This window comes from Epinephelus moara, chromosome 8, assembly GCF_006386435.1.
Source record: "Epinephelus moara isolate mb chromosome 8, YSFRI_EMoa_1.0, whole genome shotgun sequence".
Classification (NCBI taxonomy): Eukaryota; Metazoa; Chordata; class Actinopteri; order Perciformes; family Serranidae; genus Epinephelus; species Epinephelus moara.
This window is the reverse complement of record NC_065513.1, coordinates 23,599,364-23,620,709: the sequence shown is the minus strand read 5'-3', so window position 1 is coordinate 23,620,709 and position 21,346 is coordinate 23,599,364. Positions and strand designations below refer to the sequence as shown.

General features: G+C 41.0%; 1 protein-coding gene across 1 annotated transcript in view; it reads right to left on the bottom strand.

Moving 5' to 3' along the window:
• Positions 1 to 21,346, bottom strand: part of LOC126394237 (proprotein convertase subtilisin/kexin type 5-like) — a 95,424-nt gene that overhangs the window by 16,334 nt on the left and 57,744 nt on the right. Inside the window, exons 19-22 of the mRNA XM_050050941.1 lie at positions 10,136 to 10,238; positions 7,729 to 7,865; positions 4,728 to 4,928; positions 1,419 to 1,487 (exon numbers count right to left, since the gene is read on the bottom strand). Of these exons, the coding sequence (XP_049906898.1) occupies positions 1,419 to 1,487; positions 4,728 to 4,928; positions 7,729 to 7,865; positions 10,136 to 10,238 (510 nt within the window). The remainder of the gene's footprint in view (positions 1 to 1,418; positions 1,488 to 4,727; positions 4,929 to 7,728; positions 7,866 to 10,135; positions 10,239 to 21,346) is intronic.

Below are 21,346 nucleotides of genomic sequence, written 5' to 3'. Positions count from 1 at the left end.
CGGGGCAGAAAAAGAGGTGGGTATACCCTGTATGTCTGTGTATACCCTCCACTTCACCACTGAGGCCGACATTACTGCCTTTAAGAGGCTGTGGCGCGTTCATTAGGTAAGCTAGTGTGAAGGTAGTGGTATCCTGTGAAACTTGACCAACTAAGGCATCAATTGGTACCACCCATGTTGACATACTTTGTTGGGAAGGTGGCTAGATAATGGTCCAAAATTAGGCTAAAATTGGTGAGGGAAAAACTGGCATGGACCCTTGAACCCTCCCCTTAAGCTGTCTGAATGAAAATGGGTTTTGTGGGTGCCCACGAGTCGCCCCTGAACTTTAATGAATGTCTTGTGGGTGTGGGTGTGGCTTAGGCAGGTGGTAGGAGGCAGGGTCAGCACTGATGTCACACTTGTGGGATGGTGGTATTGACTCATTAGCCGCTATTAGCAGCACCTGGAGGAAGAGCTGGAGAGGCCTTTGAGCTGAACGGGCACGCCATGAGGGAAATGCGGAGGCAAGACATTTTGAGCGTTTGACACGCCACCACAAATTATCAATCTAAATACACATTCACGAAACAACCACGAAGAAGAGCAAGCTGACAGGCCGACTGGTCCAATGGAACGGCACCCGAAGGTTGTCCAGTGGAGTCGTCCAATCCGAGTGAGCTGGTCTCGAGGAGCAAGAGCGGTGGCCTGGCAGTGAGTCAACCACACTAAAACCCACTTGATAGGGAGGTCACACTCACCCAGGGAAGTCCAGGCACATTTTGGGCTAAATCACGGACTTGCTAACCTTAGTCGATGAGGTTTCACAAGCCAGGTTTAGCATAGCAGTGTGACACTTACACTCAATATACTCCTTTAAATTAAAGCTGTATATTTGTCCTTTTAGGGAAAAGAAAAATCAGCCTATTTAAGGAACAATAAATTGCCTAACACATGTACACAGATACAGATACACCTTACAACAGGGTTTTTGTTTACTGAAGTCTGAGCACATCAGATCATTAGGAATATTAACTGTAAAATAAGAAACCAAATTATGTTAGCATGCAATTCCTTAACTCTCATATTGACATAGTTTTCAACTAGCCGATATACTTCAGCAGCTTAATCATATTCCTGAAATTCAGTTATGGCTTTTGGATTTTTTGTGTGCCACCTCAAGATTTTCAGTGGCCCCATCTCACCACCCCTATGAAAAATTTCTAGGGGCCCCACTGCTGAAATGATGAAAGTCTTCAACTGTGAAGATGTGAGCAGTTTGAAGATATTGTGGTGTGTCATGTAGCTGCAGTATATAGCTCAGCAGCAGCAGCTATATACAGCTATATACTTGGTGTTATTCCCCCAGTTTGATTGATGGAAAAGGTGAAGAAGGAGGAGAGAAAGTGAGGAGTGAGATTAAGATGTGGTCTACTTACTGCGCTCACATTTCTTGCAGCCCTCGTCACAGGGAATACAGTCCTCTTTATCGGCGTCTGCAACCTCACCTGATGAAAACAGCAGATAAAACAGACGATTAAAAATGCATGACACATAAGAAAATGATGCAGTAACATATGTCCATTAGCATTCTGCAAACAGCATCAAAGATCACTGAAAAAGTGGCAACAAAGCAGCTTGCAAATTGCACTTCACCCAGTGCAATTTGGTTTTAGAGAGCTGAGACTGACAAATGTTATCTGATAGAGGAAATTAAGTCACTGCAGCACAGGTCCACTGAATTTGTGTGGTCAGCTTTCTCCATTACAGCTGCAAACTTTTGGAACACAACACCCACCTTGATGAGACTGCTCTACTCTCTCTGGTTTAAAATCACAGTTAAAAATGAAGTTTATGAAAGCTGATGAAATATAGCTATCAAGCTAACTCATAGTCTCTGTTGAACAGGTGTGGAGGACATGTTAAATGGTAAATGGACTGCACTTGTATAGCGCCTTTCTAGTCTCCCGACCACTCAAAGCGCTTTTACACTACATGTCACATTCACCCATTTACACTCACAGTCACACACTGGTTGCTGAGTCTACCATACATGGTGCCACCTACTACTCAGTAACCAGTCACACGCACTCACACACTGATGGAACAGCCATCTGGAGCAAATTGGGGTTCAGTATATTGCCCAAGGATACTTCAACATGGGGACTGGAGGAGTCGGGCATCGAACCAACCTTCTTCCGACCAGCTCTACCTCTGACCCACGAAGTATAATATGATGAATATGTTTTCTTTGGATTGTTTAGTTTAATTTTTGAAAATAAGAATCATTGTGTTTTTGTTACCTTTGAACAAGCTGTTCATCATACGTTTATAATAATACCTAAATACATGATGCCAAGATGGTGCCTATTCATTCCAGTAGAGTTGCTCACCTGGCATATAGTGTTTCACCCGCTGGCCCCACCCACAAGTTTCCGCTTGGCTCGTGGACGTAACATTGTGATGACGTCACATATTTTTAAATTGCTTTTCTCGGCTCAAGGAAAGTTTAACAAATATTAAACCAAGTTTCCCTTTATATTCATTGTCTTATGTGGCGATCAGCAGTGATGTGGTGGTTCACTTTTACACTGTGATCTGTAGCCTATAGTTCGGCTTTAGCTTCTAACTATCTTTGTCTTTTTAACCTGTTGTTGCTGCTGAGTCAGTTTGACATCCTGGATATATCCTTCAAACACAGACTGTAGACCCCTCTGTCTGCTTCTCTCTGGAATCACTCTTTCATTTTTCCAAAAATATGATAATATGTCTTCAGGGAGTGCAGTTAGTTGCAGTGTGGGCTCCATGCTTACTCTGACAGCTTGTGGGACCATCATAAAGGGGCGGGGCTTAGCGAAAGGTCAACTGGGCTCCCAGTAAAAGCCTCCTGAACAATGAACACTGAAAGAGCTCTAACCGGGACTTTACACTTGGCACAATAGAGAAGTTTCCCCTCATTGCAATTTGCTGCCCTCACTGCGAGATGCCACTAAATCCTGCACACAGCTTCTTGGAATAAAAACAAATAAATAAGATACATTTTGTCAATATGTGGCTTCATGTTGATCGCTTAATACTGGATGACAAAGTTGTTTAAAATAAGGTTTGATAGTGGTGAAAAATAAATTGTAATTTACTCTCAAGCCTGCACTTTTCTTTGTTTGTCATAACAAATGACTCACAGCTGCTTGAAGTGGAGTGCAGTTAATCTTAAAGACACGACAATCAAATTACTACCTGTCTCATAAATTACCACCATAATGTTATTTTTTGTGATCAATCAATAAGATGCTGTCAGTTTAAGAATTAAGCACTTTGCCATGTTTTTATCTTTTAACTTAATTTTGTAGTGTTATGTTGAACTTTTTTTATTTACGTCACATCAATCAATGCGGTGTCATTGCGCTGCCTGTGATACCACCAAAGGAAGAGATGTGATGAGAAAAACTGCCAAATTAATACTTGTATTTCACCCACTCCGGAGTTCAAGCTGTCTGTGGGGCCTGTTGAGACCTGCCTGCTACACGTGATAAGAATTTCGTCTCATCCTCCCACTCATACATTTTCTATCCGCACATACAAACTGTCATCATTACCCTTCAACTCACCTCACATTCAAGGTTGTGAAGTTCTCACTCCCAGCCACCACCCCTCCTCTTTATCTGAAATATCTAACGTAATAAACATCATCTCACTCAAAGTATTTCAGCTCTTTCTCAATCCTCCTTTGGCTGGCATTCACATTTGATCTCATATGATGAGATGAAGTGTAATGTGTTTCTTTCACAATCTCCCTGAGCATATTAAATACATTCAACAAATGTCCTTAAGTTGAATAGATTAAGGACAGGATTTAGAAGCAAGAACACATCGACACTGACTGGATTTGTCTTTTAGGGCATTTTTCATTTATAAAAGATGCTCTCTGTTTTATAAGCTTATCATGTAGCACCAGTACACAAATGTATTTTTATTTCTGTTATGGTGGTTATGCTTTATTGAGTAAAGTTTTGTGGGTATATGTCTTTTGTCTTCTGATACTATGCAGATTCTTTTGTGCCTAGAAATCACCTGAATCACCTCATGGACACACTTCATTTTATTCAATTCGGCTTTATATACTTGAATATATGCTTTGTGTGTGAGTAGTAGGGGCTACACTCATATTTGACTGCGCAACCTTGTGTTGTAAAACGACAAATAAACGAACCTTGTAACTTTGTGAAATATTACTGTTATCCTCAGAAGCTTAAAATTCCTCCTCTGAACTGCACATTTTTCACACCTGACATTGAAACACTTTTAGTACCATTGTGTACTCGTTCAAAGAAGCCAATGGTTTCCTATTCTGTGGTCAATATATGCAAATTATAAACTATATGCAATTGTGCGCGGAGCTCTGGGTGTTGGCAGATTTTTTTTGGCACATTTTGTGTTTGAATTTTAATACTTGCTTTAAAATGAGGTCACTGTGCTACATATGTGTTCCCCGAGGTGACAGTTTGCCAAATTCAGCCCAGCTCTGTGACAGTGGTGCTGAGCAAAAGTGGCAGCTACAAAATCCCTCCCAAACTCTTCTCTTATTTAACGACAGTGAGATGTAGATTATTGTCGTTATACAACATCAAAGTGGTGACCCACCTATTTTACTGTTTTATTCTGCAGAATTAACAAAGAGTGATTTTCATAGCGATGTTAGTGAATGAACATGTGACAAAGTCTCATGTGGCTCTACCAGCATCTCTCACCTGCACTGCACTCCAGCGGGACACACTGTCCATTTCTGAGCTTGTGTCCTGGGCTGCAGTGGAGGCAGTGTTCTGCTGACGAGCAGATGATACAGTCTGTAGGACAGTGCTCACACCGTTTCCTTGAAGAGCTGAAGAACCCCTCTGGACAGACATCCCGGCATTGACTCTGAAAGAGGTACCTGGGGCCTCCAAACTTATCTAGAAGGAGAAAATAAAAGGAAATCTGTACGGGAAATGTTGTGAAGGACCTCTAGCAAGTGAAGAACAAAGAGTGCTGATGCACAAAGCAGGTATGCAGACATACTCAGACAGGGAGTCATACACTTGTACACACATGTACACAAACGCTAATTCATTATACATGAATATTACAGCAGACAAAATATTTTACTGCAAGTCTGAGCAGTATGTATGGATGCTTTGGTCTAATAACGTTTGGCATAAACACAGTTACACATACAGTACATGTGTTCATACATATGCATAAAATGTTGAACACGTATCAACATTGAGGCATTGGGAAAAAATGTATAGAAGCAAAGAAAGGACATAAAAATACATTTTATAGGTGGCTGAATACCTTATTGAGATACTTAATTAAAGATATATGACCTACTAGAAGTGTGTGCTAGTGTATTTTTCTGCAGAGACTCTGCCCTCGCCTGTGTTTTTAGATTTTCAGGCTGGTATTTTCTCCTTATTTTCTGTGTTCAGGACGTTTATGGGCATGCACTCCCACAGCACTCAGGTGAGGTCAAGGGTTATAAAAAGTTAGTGAGGCGAAACTCGAAAAGCTAGTAAATCTGGAGTTGGCTTTTACTTTCACATTCTCACTCCAACCTCGTCACATATCGACATTTGGTCATGGACATTCCACATCCAGATACGACGTGAAAGGTTCTCTGGGTGTGTTGGTCGTTGATGCTCTGGGACACTGTGTTAAGTTCTGCCTGTTACATGCATTGTCTTTCAAAATACACTTCTGTTTTCACAGGAAAAATGTTTACATACAGTCTCTTTCAAAATAAACGCATTACATCGGTACAACGCAAACTGACTTCTGTTTTTTTCCTCCAACAACAGATGCACGTGGTTGGGTTTAGGCAACAAAAACACATGGTTAAGTTTGGGAAAAAAGAACAAGGTTTGGCTTTTGAATCTTACAGGACGCAAACACCGCTATCCCACATTCAAGTCAGTGTTTGTTAGACCCATACATCACCCCTTTCACCCACCCTACTTGGACGTTTGGCGCCTTAACTTTCGTTCTTGTCCCGCAGCATTTCCCCCTGACACCACCAAGCGCTGTAAAAGTACAACAGAAACCGCCCGAGTATCATGCCGATGTTAAAGGATGGTGTTTTTCGTCAGTGTCTGATGCCACAAGTCACTGTCAAAGCATCGGATTTTGACAACTTCAGAGTGAGACCAGTTGCTTACAACGGTTACCAACATACCTGCATAGCATACCTTCAGTGTTATCGCTGAAAAACCACTAAACTGACAGATTTTACTTAGAAAACGATGCACTGTATCTGATATATGTGGCTTGAATTACCCTCCCTCTAATTTCCAGCAGGTCAGTTCAGGTTTTGCAATTTCAAAAACTATGATTTTTTTCCTGGTTTTCCATGTTGCTCATTTGAACCTATCTTTCTTGGATCGCTTGTTATTATTCGTTTTTGTTTTATCGATCTATCTATCCACCTATCTGTCTATCTACAATTTTGTAAAGCTCTGCATTACTATCAGAGGTCAGTGTCAGGAGTTGTCTGCTCGGTATGTACCACTTTTTGTGAGTGTGTGTGTGTGTGTGTGTGTGTGTGTGTGTGTGCGCATGCGTTGGGGGGGTGACTGGCCAAGATAAGAGAGGTTGTTTTGAGAGAGAAATGACACAGGGAGAGACAGATGGAAGGTTTCTTCATGTTATTATTGTTATGTCTCATTGAACCTCAGACAGACCTGCAATTAAATGGAACCACATTTGCAAACACAGTCTGACAAACTTACCGGCTAATTGAGAGTGTGTGTGCACACGTGAGGGTGAGAGAGAGAGAGTGTGCGTGTGTGTGTGTGTGTGTGTGTGAACGGGAAATCTGGTGTTAATCTTCTCCTTGGCTGTCTGGTATCTTAAAAGTATGTGTGTGAATGTGCGTGTGTGTGTAGGTGGGTGTGTGCGTAACAGAATCTCCCCAGTGTAAATACATTCATTCTGACAGCCATAATACTGTCTGTGAAACTGTGATAAACACAGTTATTACTACCTCCTTCAAGTTGATATTTCTTCAGCTGTGAGCCTCTAATGACGTCCGGGTTTTATCATAAAGATTTTTTTTCACACTGATGAAAATATTTTTTTTCCCCTCACAGGATGTTAAGATCACAAAACTGACCAGAAAGTAAGATCTTTAAAGGAAACAAACGTAGTCATCTCACACACACACACACACACACACAGCTTGTCCTTTAACTGAGCTAAAATCCTGAAAGATGTGCGGTGACTTCTGTGTGAGGACACAACGAACTAATGACTGATTCCCCCTTTTAACACATCTATCAGCAGGCCTTGGCTGAATTACTGCTTTAATTAGATTCATTTACCTTTAGAGGATTGATTGGTGGAGTCTGGCACAAATGAGCCTTGGCTTGATCCATGTGATGTTACGAAAAAGCACGATTTCACTTACATTCCAGTCACAGCTAGATAGATGGGATTTTAAGTGAACACCAGTGCAGCTCTGCAAATAGCTACCTGTGTCACTTCAAAGGCTGAGAGCGTGCAGGTTTTACATGGTGGGAAAGAAAAGAAGGAAATTGTTCCAATATATATGATTGTAAATATGGCTTTAGCTGAACTCACAGGTCCTGTCAGCTGAAGCAACTGATTCACGAAATACAAAAATGTTTTTTTCCTTTTTTGGTTGAATGGGCATTTCATTTTCAAACAGCAACAAATAAAAATGGAGTGTTTTCCAAATCTTGACCAGGGACGGTGTACCTCTGTCACAGCTGGTGCAGTTGTCAGGTCCCTCATCAGTGCACTCGTGGCAGGTGTGGTGACAGAGATGACACTGCCTCCCCATGGCATAACGCCCTGTCTGGCAGCGGATGACGCAGCTCCCATCATCAAAGAGCCTGCAGGTGGGGATGTGGTTTAGAATGAACATGCAAAATCAGCCTCAGCCACTCTAAATAAAATACATATTATGTGCAATTTACACATGTAAACAGTTGCATTTTACATAAAACAGTACAAACTGCCCAAAAATCTAAAGAAACCATTATGAGATCATAAGTTTTTGTTATGTACTCAGCTCAGTATCAGAGGTTGCAGCCCTGAATGTTTTCTGAAACGCCCCAAAACTCTAACTTTGTGCCATTCAGGTAATAATGCACTGTATGCCCATCTAACATAACTGAGTAAATGTTCTTCTGTTGGCCTAATAATAATTCAGAGTACTGAGGACCACATTTGCCTATTATTGTTGGGGATCCTTGATGTGTAATTAGAGCATCCCAGATTATTACAGCATGGATTCCAATTTAGCAGATTTGTCAGATAAACATTCATTCTGTGAACTGAAGCCAACACAGAAGTGCCAAAAACAACAACAGTTCTTCATATGACCACTTGAGGCTGGCTCCAGATGCCAGTCAGTCCCATAGACTTTAAAAATAATGGACGTAGCTACCATGACGTCATCCATTGGTTTGTGGACCCCTGTTTTGAAGCCTTGAGTTTGGCATTTCAGCCATCCCCATCTTGTTTTTTTTGGAGCCAGAAGTGACCATATTTAGGCGAGAGGCTAATGCTGTAAAGGAGCGAGGGGTGGATCTGACTGAGAGGCCGAGGTCACCATCGGGAGACAGCCTGTCACTCAAAGTTGCCTTCCCTTAATTATGACTTTAAGTCTTATATAAAACTTAACCCCCTGTACAGTTGTCATGAAAACAGCTATAGAGACCAAAACTGTTTTTGTACCAGGTTGTAAACATTTTTTTTTCTGCTGTAAAGTCAAACATTTTAATATGAGGGTCAATGGGGATTGACTAGCTTCTGGAGCCAGCCTCTAGTGGCCATTTAAAGAACTGCAGTTTTGGCACTTCCCATGCTGGTTTCATTTTTTCTGGGGGTTTTCTACTTTGTCACTCACCACAAACCCTCATGTTAAAATGCCCAACTTTATGGCAGAAATGCTTGGGTGCTTTGAGTGACAGGCTGTCTGCTGATAGTGTCCTTCGCTACTCAGTCAGATCCACCCCTCGCACCTCCACAGCGCCAGCTTCCCACCCAAATATGGTCACTTCTGGATCCAAAAAAACAAGATCGTGATGGCTGAAATGCCACAAAGTCCACAAACCAATGGGTGATGTCAGAGTAGCTACGTCCACTATTTTCACAGTCTATGGTCTCAAGATTAGTGCTGCTGCTTATGCCAAATTCCTAACCTGGCCATGTTATGTAACTTAAAAATAGTAACATTAGAGAAGTTTTGCCTCTTTTTAGGTAGCAGGAGTGAAAATTAGTCATCCTCAACATTTGTTGTGTTATGGTTTCAGACTGATGAAGACAGTTGGAGAACAAGTAGGTGCAAAATAGGATGCTGGCTCTACAGGATGATTATTTTTCTCTTGGCAACTACCATGTTTTTCCAAAATGATGTATTGATTTTTAGGGGTCTTACTATCTCAAATGGCTTGGAAAAATAGACTGCATAATAAACACGGACAACATGCCAATGCAAAAGTGAAGTCTAAACATCTCAAGCCAAACTTAAAAAAATATATATATATTTGATGCTATAAAAAGGGGATTTGATGTCATGATTTACAGCTATGTGTGCCAATCGGTGTACTTGCAATCACTCCACTGCTTGGGATTGGCCGGATGGGTGTATGGGCAGGAGCTTGATACTGTGGTGATCGCTACTGCACAGACTCTGGTTTCAAATGGTGTCACCAGTGCAAGATGGCAGCGGCCATATTTTGACTTTATTTTTGTACAGTTGTGTAAGTGGAAACACATTGTCCATCCTTGTAAACAGTCTATACTTGTAAAATAGTGCATATAGCTGCCGTAAATGCCCTTGGACCCCCCAAGGTTTAGGCTGAACCTTGAATGTTTACAAAGTCTGGCTCTACCCCTGCTGAACCCAAATATTTCTCAGCCTTGAAAACCTTGAAAAGCAGAATCTGTCACTTTAGAATAGACTTGAGAAAGACTGCAGAAACAAGGACTTTGGTAATATGGTAAATCTAATAATGGTAAATCTGCAAATGTGACCTCCCTAGAAAGCCACTAGTGAGTGAAACAGTGTCTGTAGTGTTGCTTTATATGATACACTGTTCATACAAGACAAATTAGACGCCACTGTCACACTTAGCATCTTTTTAATGGTTCTCACCGTGTCTCAGAGCAGCTGGTGCAGTCTTCTTCCTCCGGACCTGTGCACTGCAGACAGGTAGCATGACACAGGTGGCAATTTCCATGATGACTCATGTACTGTCCTAAAAGACAGACAGTAACAGTGAACAACACAACTACACACCTGCTGCCTGACGATTCTCCCTCAAGTTATTTCTAACTTTTTTTTTTGTTTGTAATTTTTTTGTTTTGTTTTGTTTTTTTTATTTTTTATTTTTTACAAATTTTAGAATAAGGTGCTTTATTTTCATTTACCAGCTTTGTTATGTGTTTGCTCATTCTTTCCTTTTTACTTGAGTGACTTGAGTTGATGCTATGATGTGTCCTCCTTGCACCAATTATAACCAGCAGTCAGTTGTTTTTGTTTTCATGTCACTGAAGGTCCAGCTCATTATCCTCTGGCTTCTTACATCTCCTGCACAATAGCAGTTATATTGGTTTTTTGTTGTCTTCCTCTCTCTCTATTTTGTTTTCAAATTATGTGCAAATACACCTCACAGGTTTAAAAACCTCTTTGAAAACATCAGGTTTGAAAGTATCAGTCATGGGCGTACTTTCTAATTGCCGAGTGCTTTAGAGTAAACAGAGATATGTGTTAGACCTTTTGAGCTTGAAGACAAGGTGAAGTTCCCCTAAACAACTCAGGACTTTTCATACAAACACAGATTATGACTGGTTTTCATCATGAATTTACAAAACCTCTACTTTAGAGGTAACAGAAACATGTATCTATACACCTAAAGACATACTCCATGTTTGTATGTAAAGTAAACTGACAGAACCAGGTTTGTGTGGAGTTTACATTTTCTCCATTTTTGTGTGGATTCCTATCACAGTCTGAAGACTTGCAGTCTTGCAGTGAACTGGAAACTTCAAGTTATCCTTGAATGTATTTGTCTGGTGCACCCTGCCTCTCAGGGGCGACTGGAGCCTTTCTCAGACCTTGAGCAGGCAGCCTAGTCACCAGAATAACATTTTGGCATTGTACATTTCTGCAATCATTTGTATGTTTCATACGTTTCCTATCAACATTTCTAAGGTGAGGTAATTCAGATTACATATATATGAACTGAGTTTCTCATCAGGACGTGGAGGGGATGGTGAAAGGCATCACACCATGGCAAGACCACTATAAATGAACAACAAATGACAGAATTGTTATTATATTTTTAACAACACTTTGAACAACACAGTTCATGCTTGTATTATAAGCCAAAACATGATCTTTTCTGAACCCGAACCATGCGATTTTTGTGCTAAACCTAACCACACATTAACTACAGTATTACCAATGTGACATATCCCTGGTTTACAGAAACGTACAATGCTAACATATATTCTGGCCACTGAGTAGAACAGGACGGGCCGAGAAGACAGTTGGAAAATACTTCTTTGTGTTTTACAAAATGTCTAGATTAAGGCCCAGACACACAAACCACTTCAGAGATCCAGCAGCCAGGGTCCCTTGCTGCATCGCCTCATGTTGTCTGTGTCTCGGCCAAAAGACGTACATTAACACACTGTAAAGACCTCAACCAACAGCCAACTTGCACGTACATTCTGTGCCTGAAGGAGAGGAAATAACTCCCCAAACCAGCAGATGGCTGTCGTCTGCAGGGGAAACTGGAAGACTGTCTTGACACTAGTTAGCCAGTTAGCATTTAAACAACGCAATCTAATGTTGAAAGAACAGAGCACATTTGCCGTGCACCAGTGAACAATAACACTCAACTTTAATGGGTAAAAAAAAACAATCTTACATTATGCAACAAGGTTTTTTTTGGTCTCACTTCCCTTTGAATTTAGCTCTTTGTTTACTTTCCTTACCTCCTTTTCTCCTTTTGTGTTTTGAACTTAACTGCAAATCAGAGTGATTTTATTCACAGACAGGCTCCACAGTTGCTGACGGTAATTTAACATGCTGAATTGGTAGGAAGAGAGGTAGGAGAAGCAATGGTGCGGGACACACTGCAGCAACAAGGTCCATAGACACTCACCAACAGCCCAACATTGACTGACAGCCAACCATCGGCTTGGTGTGTCACGGCCTTTAGACTTAAAGGTCTCTAGTGCAGAGTTTAGTTGCATCTAGTGGTGAAATTGCAGATTGCTGTTACAACTGTATGTTCCCTTTTCTCTCCACTGTAGATCTGCCCAGGTGTGCTGCATTACTTAACAAGGTGCATTGCACCTGGCATGGAGGAGGTGCTTAAGAGCTCCTGTGCCAGCAGCAATGGAGAGAGGCCTCTGGTTTGGGGACTGCTGGTCCTGTTGCCTCTCAGCCTGGGATTGTTGTTGTCTTGTTTGCTTGTTTATTTGGAAATAAAGTTTTTAAAGTTGTCTTATATGGATTTTTTGGGTCAGTGATGAAGTTTTGTTCGCCCCATAGGGCCACCAAAGGGTGGGGCGTAACAATTGCAACAAACTGAAAGCTATAGCTACCGTGTGCCAAGCGTGTCGGAGAACCATGGTGGCCAACACAAAAACACAGTGGCCCTGTCTAGAGCCAGTGTTTGGTTTGTCCGTTCTGGTCTACTGTAGCAGCAACATGGCGGACTCTGTGGAAGACCCACACTCTGTGGAGGTGTAAAAAGCTCATTTTAAGGCAACAAAGACAGAGCGATTCTTATTTTCAAGTGATTATACACTATTGAAACCATAGCTTTCATATTGTATTTGATTACTGCCAATATTTCCCTCTAAATCCTCCTCAGTGGACCATTAAAGGGCTGCACCATAAGCGATATTTGACTTGTGTGAGTGACCATGTAATGGCATCATCAGCAGGTCTTTGGCTCAGCTACATGAAGGGGAAGTGAGTTAATAAGAGCAGAGATACAACAGAAGCATCTGCCATATCATAAAGCAACATTATGCAATAATACCAACTAGTAATTTGGTTGATTTTTACTCCAGAATAAAATGCCTTCCTGCAGCATCATGGCCACATCCTCCACTGTTGAAAATGCTGAAAATGTGCGTAGGTTTTGGAGGGACGGAAAGTTTTTTGTTGCAAAGCGGAGTACAGGCTGGAAATTGAGTTTTGGGTGCCAGAAATCTCAACACCTGGCAAAGCAATTGTTGAGTCACTGACACTGATCAAACGCTTTATCACACTCCAAGTATATTGGTATCATTATTGCACAATATGCAGCAGAAAAAGTCATACTTATCAAAAGTGCAACGTTTTAAATAAACTATGTTGACCATATTATCTTTTTTTATGGTGCACAAATACGTTAACTTTGGTCACATTCAGCCAGGTCACACATAATATGTATATAAGCTATTGTGTCCAAAGTTGCTAACGGATTGAGAAAGAAGTTCCAGAAAAACCCATCAACCTTCAGCTTCACACTTGGCAACACTGAAAAGAGCCGTAACAAAAGAGGCATAAACATTGTCTCCTATCCCACCTTTGTATTAGACAAAGGTGACAGACACTGGCTCAGGCATATGGATGGAGCTGTGTGTATTTTGTGTGCGTGTGTGTGTGAGCATCCTTCAAGGCAGCAGCGAGGTTGTCTGTGCTCTCTGGCTTTCTGTGAAAAGCTCAATTGTTCCTTTCAAAACAAAAGAGCTTCTTTGTGTACAAACACAACAGGCGGTGGCTTCCCATTCAGTAGAGCTCTGCTGAAACCATTCAAACAGCCCCCGAATAAACGCCGTCACTCTCACTCACACTCACACTCACTCACTCACACACACACACACACACACACACAAATTGTCTCTGTCTTTCTGTTTGTCTCCCCCTCACTCACGCACACAAACAAACAGGGAGCCAAGTTCTCAAGGGATGGAAAGCCGCACAACTCCACTCAGCAAAAGCAGACACTTTGGACTCCCACTGCCAGACGGGAGAAGAATGGAGGGGAGAAGAAAGAGAGCCTGTCACTCTGGGGAGTAAAACTTTTCCTCTGTTATGGACTCGGCTGACCTTGTGAGGACATTGACAGTCAGGAGAGAGAGCTCTGTTGGCAGATATCACACTGACATCCACCACACCTGGTGCTGAATCCCAATTCCCTGGCCCTTCCACCTCTTGATACCTGCACATACTTAGGCCAAGAAAGTAGAGGAAAAAGACATATTCACACATCCTGCAGATGGTCAAGACTGGAGAATATTAACTGTACTTTTTATTTCATATTGTGTACCTATTACCTCCAGTAAGTTAAGTCAGACTTAATGAATCCCAGCTGGATAGTGTCCTCAGTATTTCTCCTGTCCTAACTATCAGTGTGTCGATTGCCTCAAGGGCAATGACAGGATTATTACCAAATAATGTCTTTTGGGGAGGGAAGTGCAGACAAAACACGCATACTGATAACCATAAAGCCCCAGTGATGCCCATCCATGAGTTAGAGCATCATAACCTACAATTTCCCATGACTCCCCACATGATTTAAGTGTCATTAGATGCCAAAATTTGGCAGGATAATGTTAAAGGAGCTGTACGCAAAATCCAGAGAATTCAATACAGCAGCAAACTACTATTTGCGATGTAAAGATATAGTGAAGTAATAGTGTCTTGAGCAGAAAATGAAGTCACGCTCCCTCTGTGTGTGTTGTAATCTGAGCTTCTCTGTTCTTCAGTGTGGTAAATGGTCCTGTCACGCGTGCATGTTATTGCATGTGAGTCCCTGTGTGTGTATCCCACTGGCTAGCAGTGTTAGCTCCGTCACAACTGTTGCCGTTGTTAGCACTGTTAGCTGCCGGCTCAGCCCCCTCCATGTTGAGAGCTGCGTGCAGGCAATCCCAGCTGAGACTCTGAATCATTGAAATGCAGCTTCTTTAATTATGATTAAAATCAGTGCTGGAGACGGCGTAAGCCATGAAAAGAGAATTTTGTTTGTTTAGTAAGGACTGAAATTAGTATTAAAGGTCTAGTGTGCAGGATTTAGGGTAATGTACAGGCAGAAATGGAATATAACATAATAGGTATCTTTTCTTTAGTTTATAATCGCCTGAAAATAAGAATCTTTGTTTTCATTACCTCAGAATAAGCTGTTCATGTCTACATAAGAAATGGGTCCTCATCCATGGAGATCACCATGTAACACTGCCATGTCTCTACAGGAGCTCAGAATGGACAGACCAAACACTGGCTCTAGATAGGGTCATTTATTTTCTTGCTTCAGCCACAGTAGCTGGCTGTCCCTGCACAAGGACAGCGTTGGAATTTTTTATTATTATTTTTTTTTAAATGTAAAACTGTTTAAGTGACCACATCTGTTTGTTTTGGGAGAGGAAGAGACCTCTGCGGATAATCTGTCCCCCGGGAAATAACCTTCCAATTGCCTGGTTGTTAAGTTACATGAAAATAAGGTGAGCACACGTTAGCAGGTGCTAGGAGAGCAGCCCATCTCTGACATACCAAACAGCATCAGAGGCACTCTGATTTAAATCCCCATGTCTGTTTGTTTTGGAGAGGAGGAGACCTGCAGGTAAACTGATGCCTGGGAAAATCCTCCTTGAGCGTCTGGATCAGAAATAAGGTGAGCACACAAGTTATTTGAGGAAATAGGTGAGCACACATTAGGGCAAACACTGATTTGTAAAATGAAACTGCGTAATCCTGTGTTTTTAACGGTTTAAATCACCTGGCCTGTTTGTTTTGGAAAGGAAGAGACCTCTGCAAATAATCCAGCTCCTGGTAAAAAAAACAACAACAACAATGAACACTGAAGGAATTCTAACCAGGAGAAGTTTCAGTTGGTTGTAATCTGCAGTCCACGCCAGTACATGCTACTAATCCCCCTAAATAGTACACACTGAATGTTTAATGTGCAGGAAGCTGAATGTTTTTTTACTTCTAAATAAATGAGCATGACTGCAGAAAAACATGTCTTGCAGGAATCACACCACATATATGCTGGATTCTTTGTACTGTAGAGTTTTTCTCACACAAACTGAGTGGGCACCTGTACTCGACACCTGTATGCAACCTGGAAATAACCAGCGCAGAGTCACTTACACAGATGGATTGATTTTCCCTGCTTCAGTGTGAAAGAAGTGAATACAACAGTGCAACCTTAACAGCACCAATGAGCTCTTGAAATTAATGATTTTAAACCCACTCACTCACATTCCTGCTGTTACACATTTGCCAGTGTTGAACATAAAATATCAGTTTCACAACATAGATATAAAAAAATAAAAAAAGACAGCTATATGGGGTGACAGGGAGTTCGGCTGTAGTTTGGTATAAAACACCTGCTGCGTAGCATGCAGGAGTGCACAATATTTCATAGATACCGCATGTGTATCAAGTCTGATCACTGACATGTTAAATGACATGGCAAAAAATCAAGTTTTTATAGATTTCCTCTCCAAACAGAAATGATTTTGCAGTAGTATATTATGGCATTATTTACATTATAGGCCTGGAGTTGTTGTTATCTACTGCTACAATATTAATTGCTGCTGTATGGAGAGAAAAGAAAGTGCCAGAAAGCTGAAAAATACATTCTAAATTCCGGGTTGCACCTATAATAAAGCAGCAAAACCTTGCATCACTGACCCGTTTCAAACTTCCATCTAATTGTCAGTGAGTGCACATGTCTCCCTTTAAGTGCTCTGCCTGCGGCATGTGGAACTTTCATTTAATCAATCTGGTTGAGCGCTGAAAAACTAAAAGTTTGTAGAAGCAACTGTCTGAATTTCAATGATGTTATTCCCTTTTATGAATTTGTTAAAAACAAAACAAAACCAGGAACCTAATGTTTTGTAAAGGAAACTGATAAACAAAAACTCTAATGGATGAAATAATACCGATAATAATAATCAATGAAAACTGAAAAGAAAACGAAAACATGAACAGATTAAACATTTTAATAAGAACACTTAAGTAAAAAAAAAAAGATTTTCAAAACTAGGACTTTGAGTAACATTAATAATGCATTGTCACAGATATGTCACAGGTACACAATAAAAACAGCTTTTATACGAGGGGTGTATGTGTGCGTCTACTTCCACACAATCTAGAGTCAATTCAAGTCATCTTAAACAATGACCAAGAATAAGTTTTTGTTAACCAAAACAGGGGAGTCATCAATCTTTATTACAAATCATCAAGAACCATAACCAGTTGACAGTACAACAATTTATCTAATACTGTAAATGCTCAAGCTGCAGGTGTGAAAACCCGCACAAATAGAATAGGAATCTTAAACATTATATTTGCGGCTCTTTATTAGAAACCAGCACCACCAGAATAACCTTTGAGTTTCACCAGGTAAGGTTCAGAGACAGACAGGAGGAGACCGTTGGCCTTAATGTGAGTACAGTTTTGGCTCAATGTGATTTAACATTACAGACACACCCCTGGTTCTGCAGTGATGCTGTCGGTTCACTTTCAGTTCTCAAGGTTTGATGTCAATATAAAAAAAACTGATTGCCTTATTGTGTCTGTTTTCTGATTTTCCTTGGGTTGACTCATAGACTGTGTAATAATGATGTGCAACATGACAGCTCCCCAAAAGTGAAGCCAAAACATCTCGATCGCCCCTGGTGGCTGGCTGCAGTATAGCTCAAAAACCCCGCCCCTTCTATGTTAGCAGATGGGATATGGGCCAAATAAAAAGATCAAAGCACACGCTACATTTTTCCCAAAGATGTCATTTTGGGTAGTTCTTATCACGCTGATGTGTGTTTGCGTGTTTGTTCTTCTGATACATTTCGTTGTAACCAGTGGTGTAGTGGAGGATACATGCAGGTATATGGGATATACCCACTTCTTTTTCTGTCCGTTAACGGTATAACCACCTATCAACCACCTAAAAGCCATTGGAATATATAGGCCAGTATACCCACCTCATCAACTACCATTACACCCCTTGTTAAAATGAGTTATTTGATGCTATAAAAAGGACGTCTGATGTCATGACTGACAGCTGTGTGTGCAAACTGGTGTGCTCCCGTTTAATGACATGGCCTAGGATTGGTCGGACAGATGTATGGGTGGGAACTCGAGAAATGACATCACCAGTACAAGATGGCAGCAGCAATACCCTGGATATTTTGGCTTCATTTTTGTACAGTTGGAAGAAGCAGAGACATGTTGCCCATCCTTATAAACAGTCTATGGATTGATTGAACTTGAAGTTTTAATCCCAAATGTGCTTCTATATTCAATTTTGAAGAAAATTCCTTTTCTGAAATATCTGAAAGCAAAACCATCACAGCTCTGATTTGCACCACCGCAGTTTACTGTCTGTCCGTCTGTCTGTGAGAGACCTTTTACCTGCACGTGAAACGTGAGAACGACAGAATATTTTCTGCGCCGGTCATTGACCTTCTGTGTTGAAAGTATAGAGCAATACTTCAGTTTGATATGCATTGCCATTACAATGGAATGACGAAGAGTACAAACTTCTAAAATTCTATTTTATTTGAGGACAGTAACATGTAGGGATGCACCGATACAGATAAAATATAATAATCGGACAAAATTCCCTTTATTGGGGTCACATATGGCAAAACTAAACCGACACACAGAAGAATTCCCTGTAACAAATATGAGCTATATTTCAATTATTCTATCCAGTGACAACAAAGTAATGGTGGAGCTTTAAATTGTTCTGTCACAGTAATGGATGGAATCAATACTCAGTTTTGGGCAAAACTTTAGAAACCAGAATCTGCACCATGAGTGAAAAATGGGCATCGGTGCATCCCTAGTACCACGAATTCATTATGACTCACTGCAGCGTTTCCTTCCCTGCAGAAAGCTCCGGAAGGAATGACTATCGACTCGTCTTGTAGTACCTCTGGAATGAATCAATGCTGTCTGGGCTTACATTAAGAATTAATGGCATTCTCCTAAACACACCAATAAAGACAAACACACACACTATTCAGAGGGCAGGTTCATGTTTTTAAATAAATGAAATGAGGTGATTTTGGTCAGTAATGTGCATCAGTCTTCGGATACGATGACACTGTAGCATCTAACTTCAAGTGGTTGCTGATTGATGTGTCTGAGTTCATGTTCATGAGAGTGGTATGTATATCCGTCTGTGTGTATAACCGTGTGTGTGAATTTGTCTTCCCTCCCCTACACAGCCAAAGTCAGCCCAGACAGACATTATTTTCACATTACTGAGTGAGCTTCTTTTTTTTTCCTTTCACGTATATTTACAGGCAGAAAAACCAGGGCCTTTCCTTCTGTATATTCACTTTCCATCTGTTTATCATTAACACTGGAAAGAGAGGAGGAAGAGGAGCCAAAATAAAAATGCACACAGACGTATTCAGAGATTCACAGGCTGAGTGGCTCCTGTTTTAAGCTATGCTTCCTACACTGGCAACAAAAAAGAAGGTTCAATTATTTTGGCATCGATGCTTTGGTAACAAAATACCGACACGTTTTATTCTTTTGTTTGTTTTCACTTTTGTTTTCATTTGCTCGTTTGTTCTTGAAATAAGTCCCAGTCATTTTACACCCTGACCACGTGTGTGTGTCCCCGTACAGAAAAAAGGTAGGTTTGTTGTAGTCCTGTCATCGCACCTCCGATGCAGTCCCTTTAAGAGGCACAGATTCTCTTATAAATTATGTGACTGTGAATGAGTGGGCAGGGGGGTTTGAGAAGGAGGGGTGCCCCCTGTGCCCCCACGTCCCCCCCGCACTCCCTTTATGCCCAGTGAGTACGTCCCGTCACCCCTTTTGCGAGCACGTTCTGCAGCACAGTTGCTGCAGCACTTTCCTCTGGCAAAGATTGTTCTTTTTAACGAGCACGCAGAAACTGCCTTCCGCCCAAGATTCTTCATTTGCTTTCCACAGACCAGGAAGAAGAGATACAAGGGGAGTTTGGAAGGAGGGGAGTGGGAAGACATGCACGCACACACACACACACACACACACACACACACACACACACACACACAGGGCAGAACCATTAGAAATGGTTGAGTGGGAGGCAGAGCCGTGTGATTGGTCAGGAGAAGGTTCAGGTGACAGGAAGAGTTTTTTGATCCAATCACAGGTGATGTTCATCGAGGCGGAAAATTATTGTTGTCCAGAGGAGTGATTGGATCCACATCGGGAGAGAGGGAAAACAGATTTGGGAGAAAAACAGAGAGAGAGAGAAAAACAAACATCACACAATTAGCAAATTGAAGATTTTTTTGAAATTCACATCTTCGTGTATCACAGAAAACTTAAAGCGAACCACCCGTCTGTCCAAACTGTGAGCCAATCAGACACTTTTTTTCCTCGGTCACTTTGGTTTAAGGAGGTTGGAAACAGACGGAGTGTGCACTTTAAGTAGTCATCATCAACAGAAAGGTCAAACAGCAGACATTTTTTCTCCTCAGAGCTTTATCTCATCACTGCAGACTTTTTGTTTTTTTTAAGTTGAAGGTCATGACTAGCATGCAGTCGAAGCCTCATAATCAGACCATCACCTCAGGCAGTTAGTGAGAGACAGGAATATTTACAAGATCCATAAGCCAAACATGCAGAATTCGGAAAACACTAGAACATAAAGCAAAGACAGAAACAAAGGATGCAAGCATAGCGCAAGTAAAGATCTGAAAATTACTGTAAAGAAGCAGATTAAATGGAGCACTACAAAAAATAAGAAAAATGTGAGTGTATGTTGATTTTGTACAAGAAACCTTTGAGCCAAGGCAACATGACAAAGTACAGTAAAAACACCAGAAAAAAGTATTGGAGTTTTTGTTAAAACGAGAAGAATGTGCGAGTGTGTAATCCCAGAGAGGTTTTATATTAGTAATATGCAAAACATGAGTGAGACCTTCAGATAAAGAGCACAAAAGGCAAAAGCAAGGACAGAGCGCCCTGCTGCTTTGGAGCAGTTTGATTCAAGATGTTAGAACAAAGCTCAAACATTTAAAAGAAGGCCACAGGTGAATCCTTAGCCTTTACTTAATAAAGATATCTTTTGAATTAATTCTTTATACCCGGTGGGATATAACAAACTTGAATTCATCTGGAGATGCAAAATAGTCTCAGGGAGAGTCGAGCCTTTGGCTCTTTGATTAGTTGAGATTGTTTCGACCACAGTTTGTGTACTTCTGCAAACATTTTGAAAAAATACTGCTGTGAATCAAATTGTATTACACTGAACAAAAATATAAATGCAACACTTTTGTTTTTGCTCCCATTTTTCATGAGCTGAACTCAAAGATCTAAAACATTTTCTATATACACAAAAGACCATTT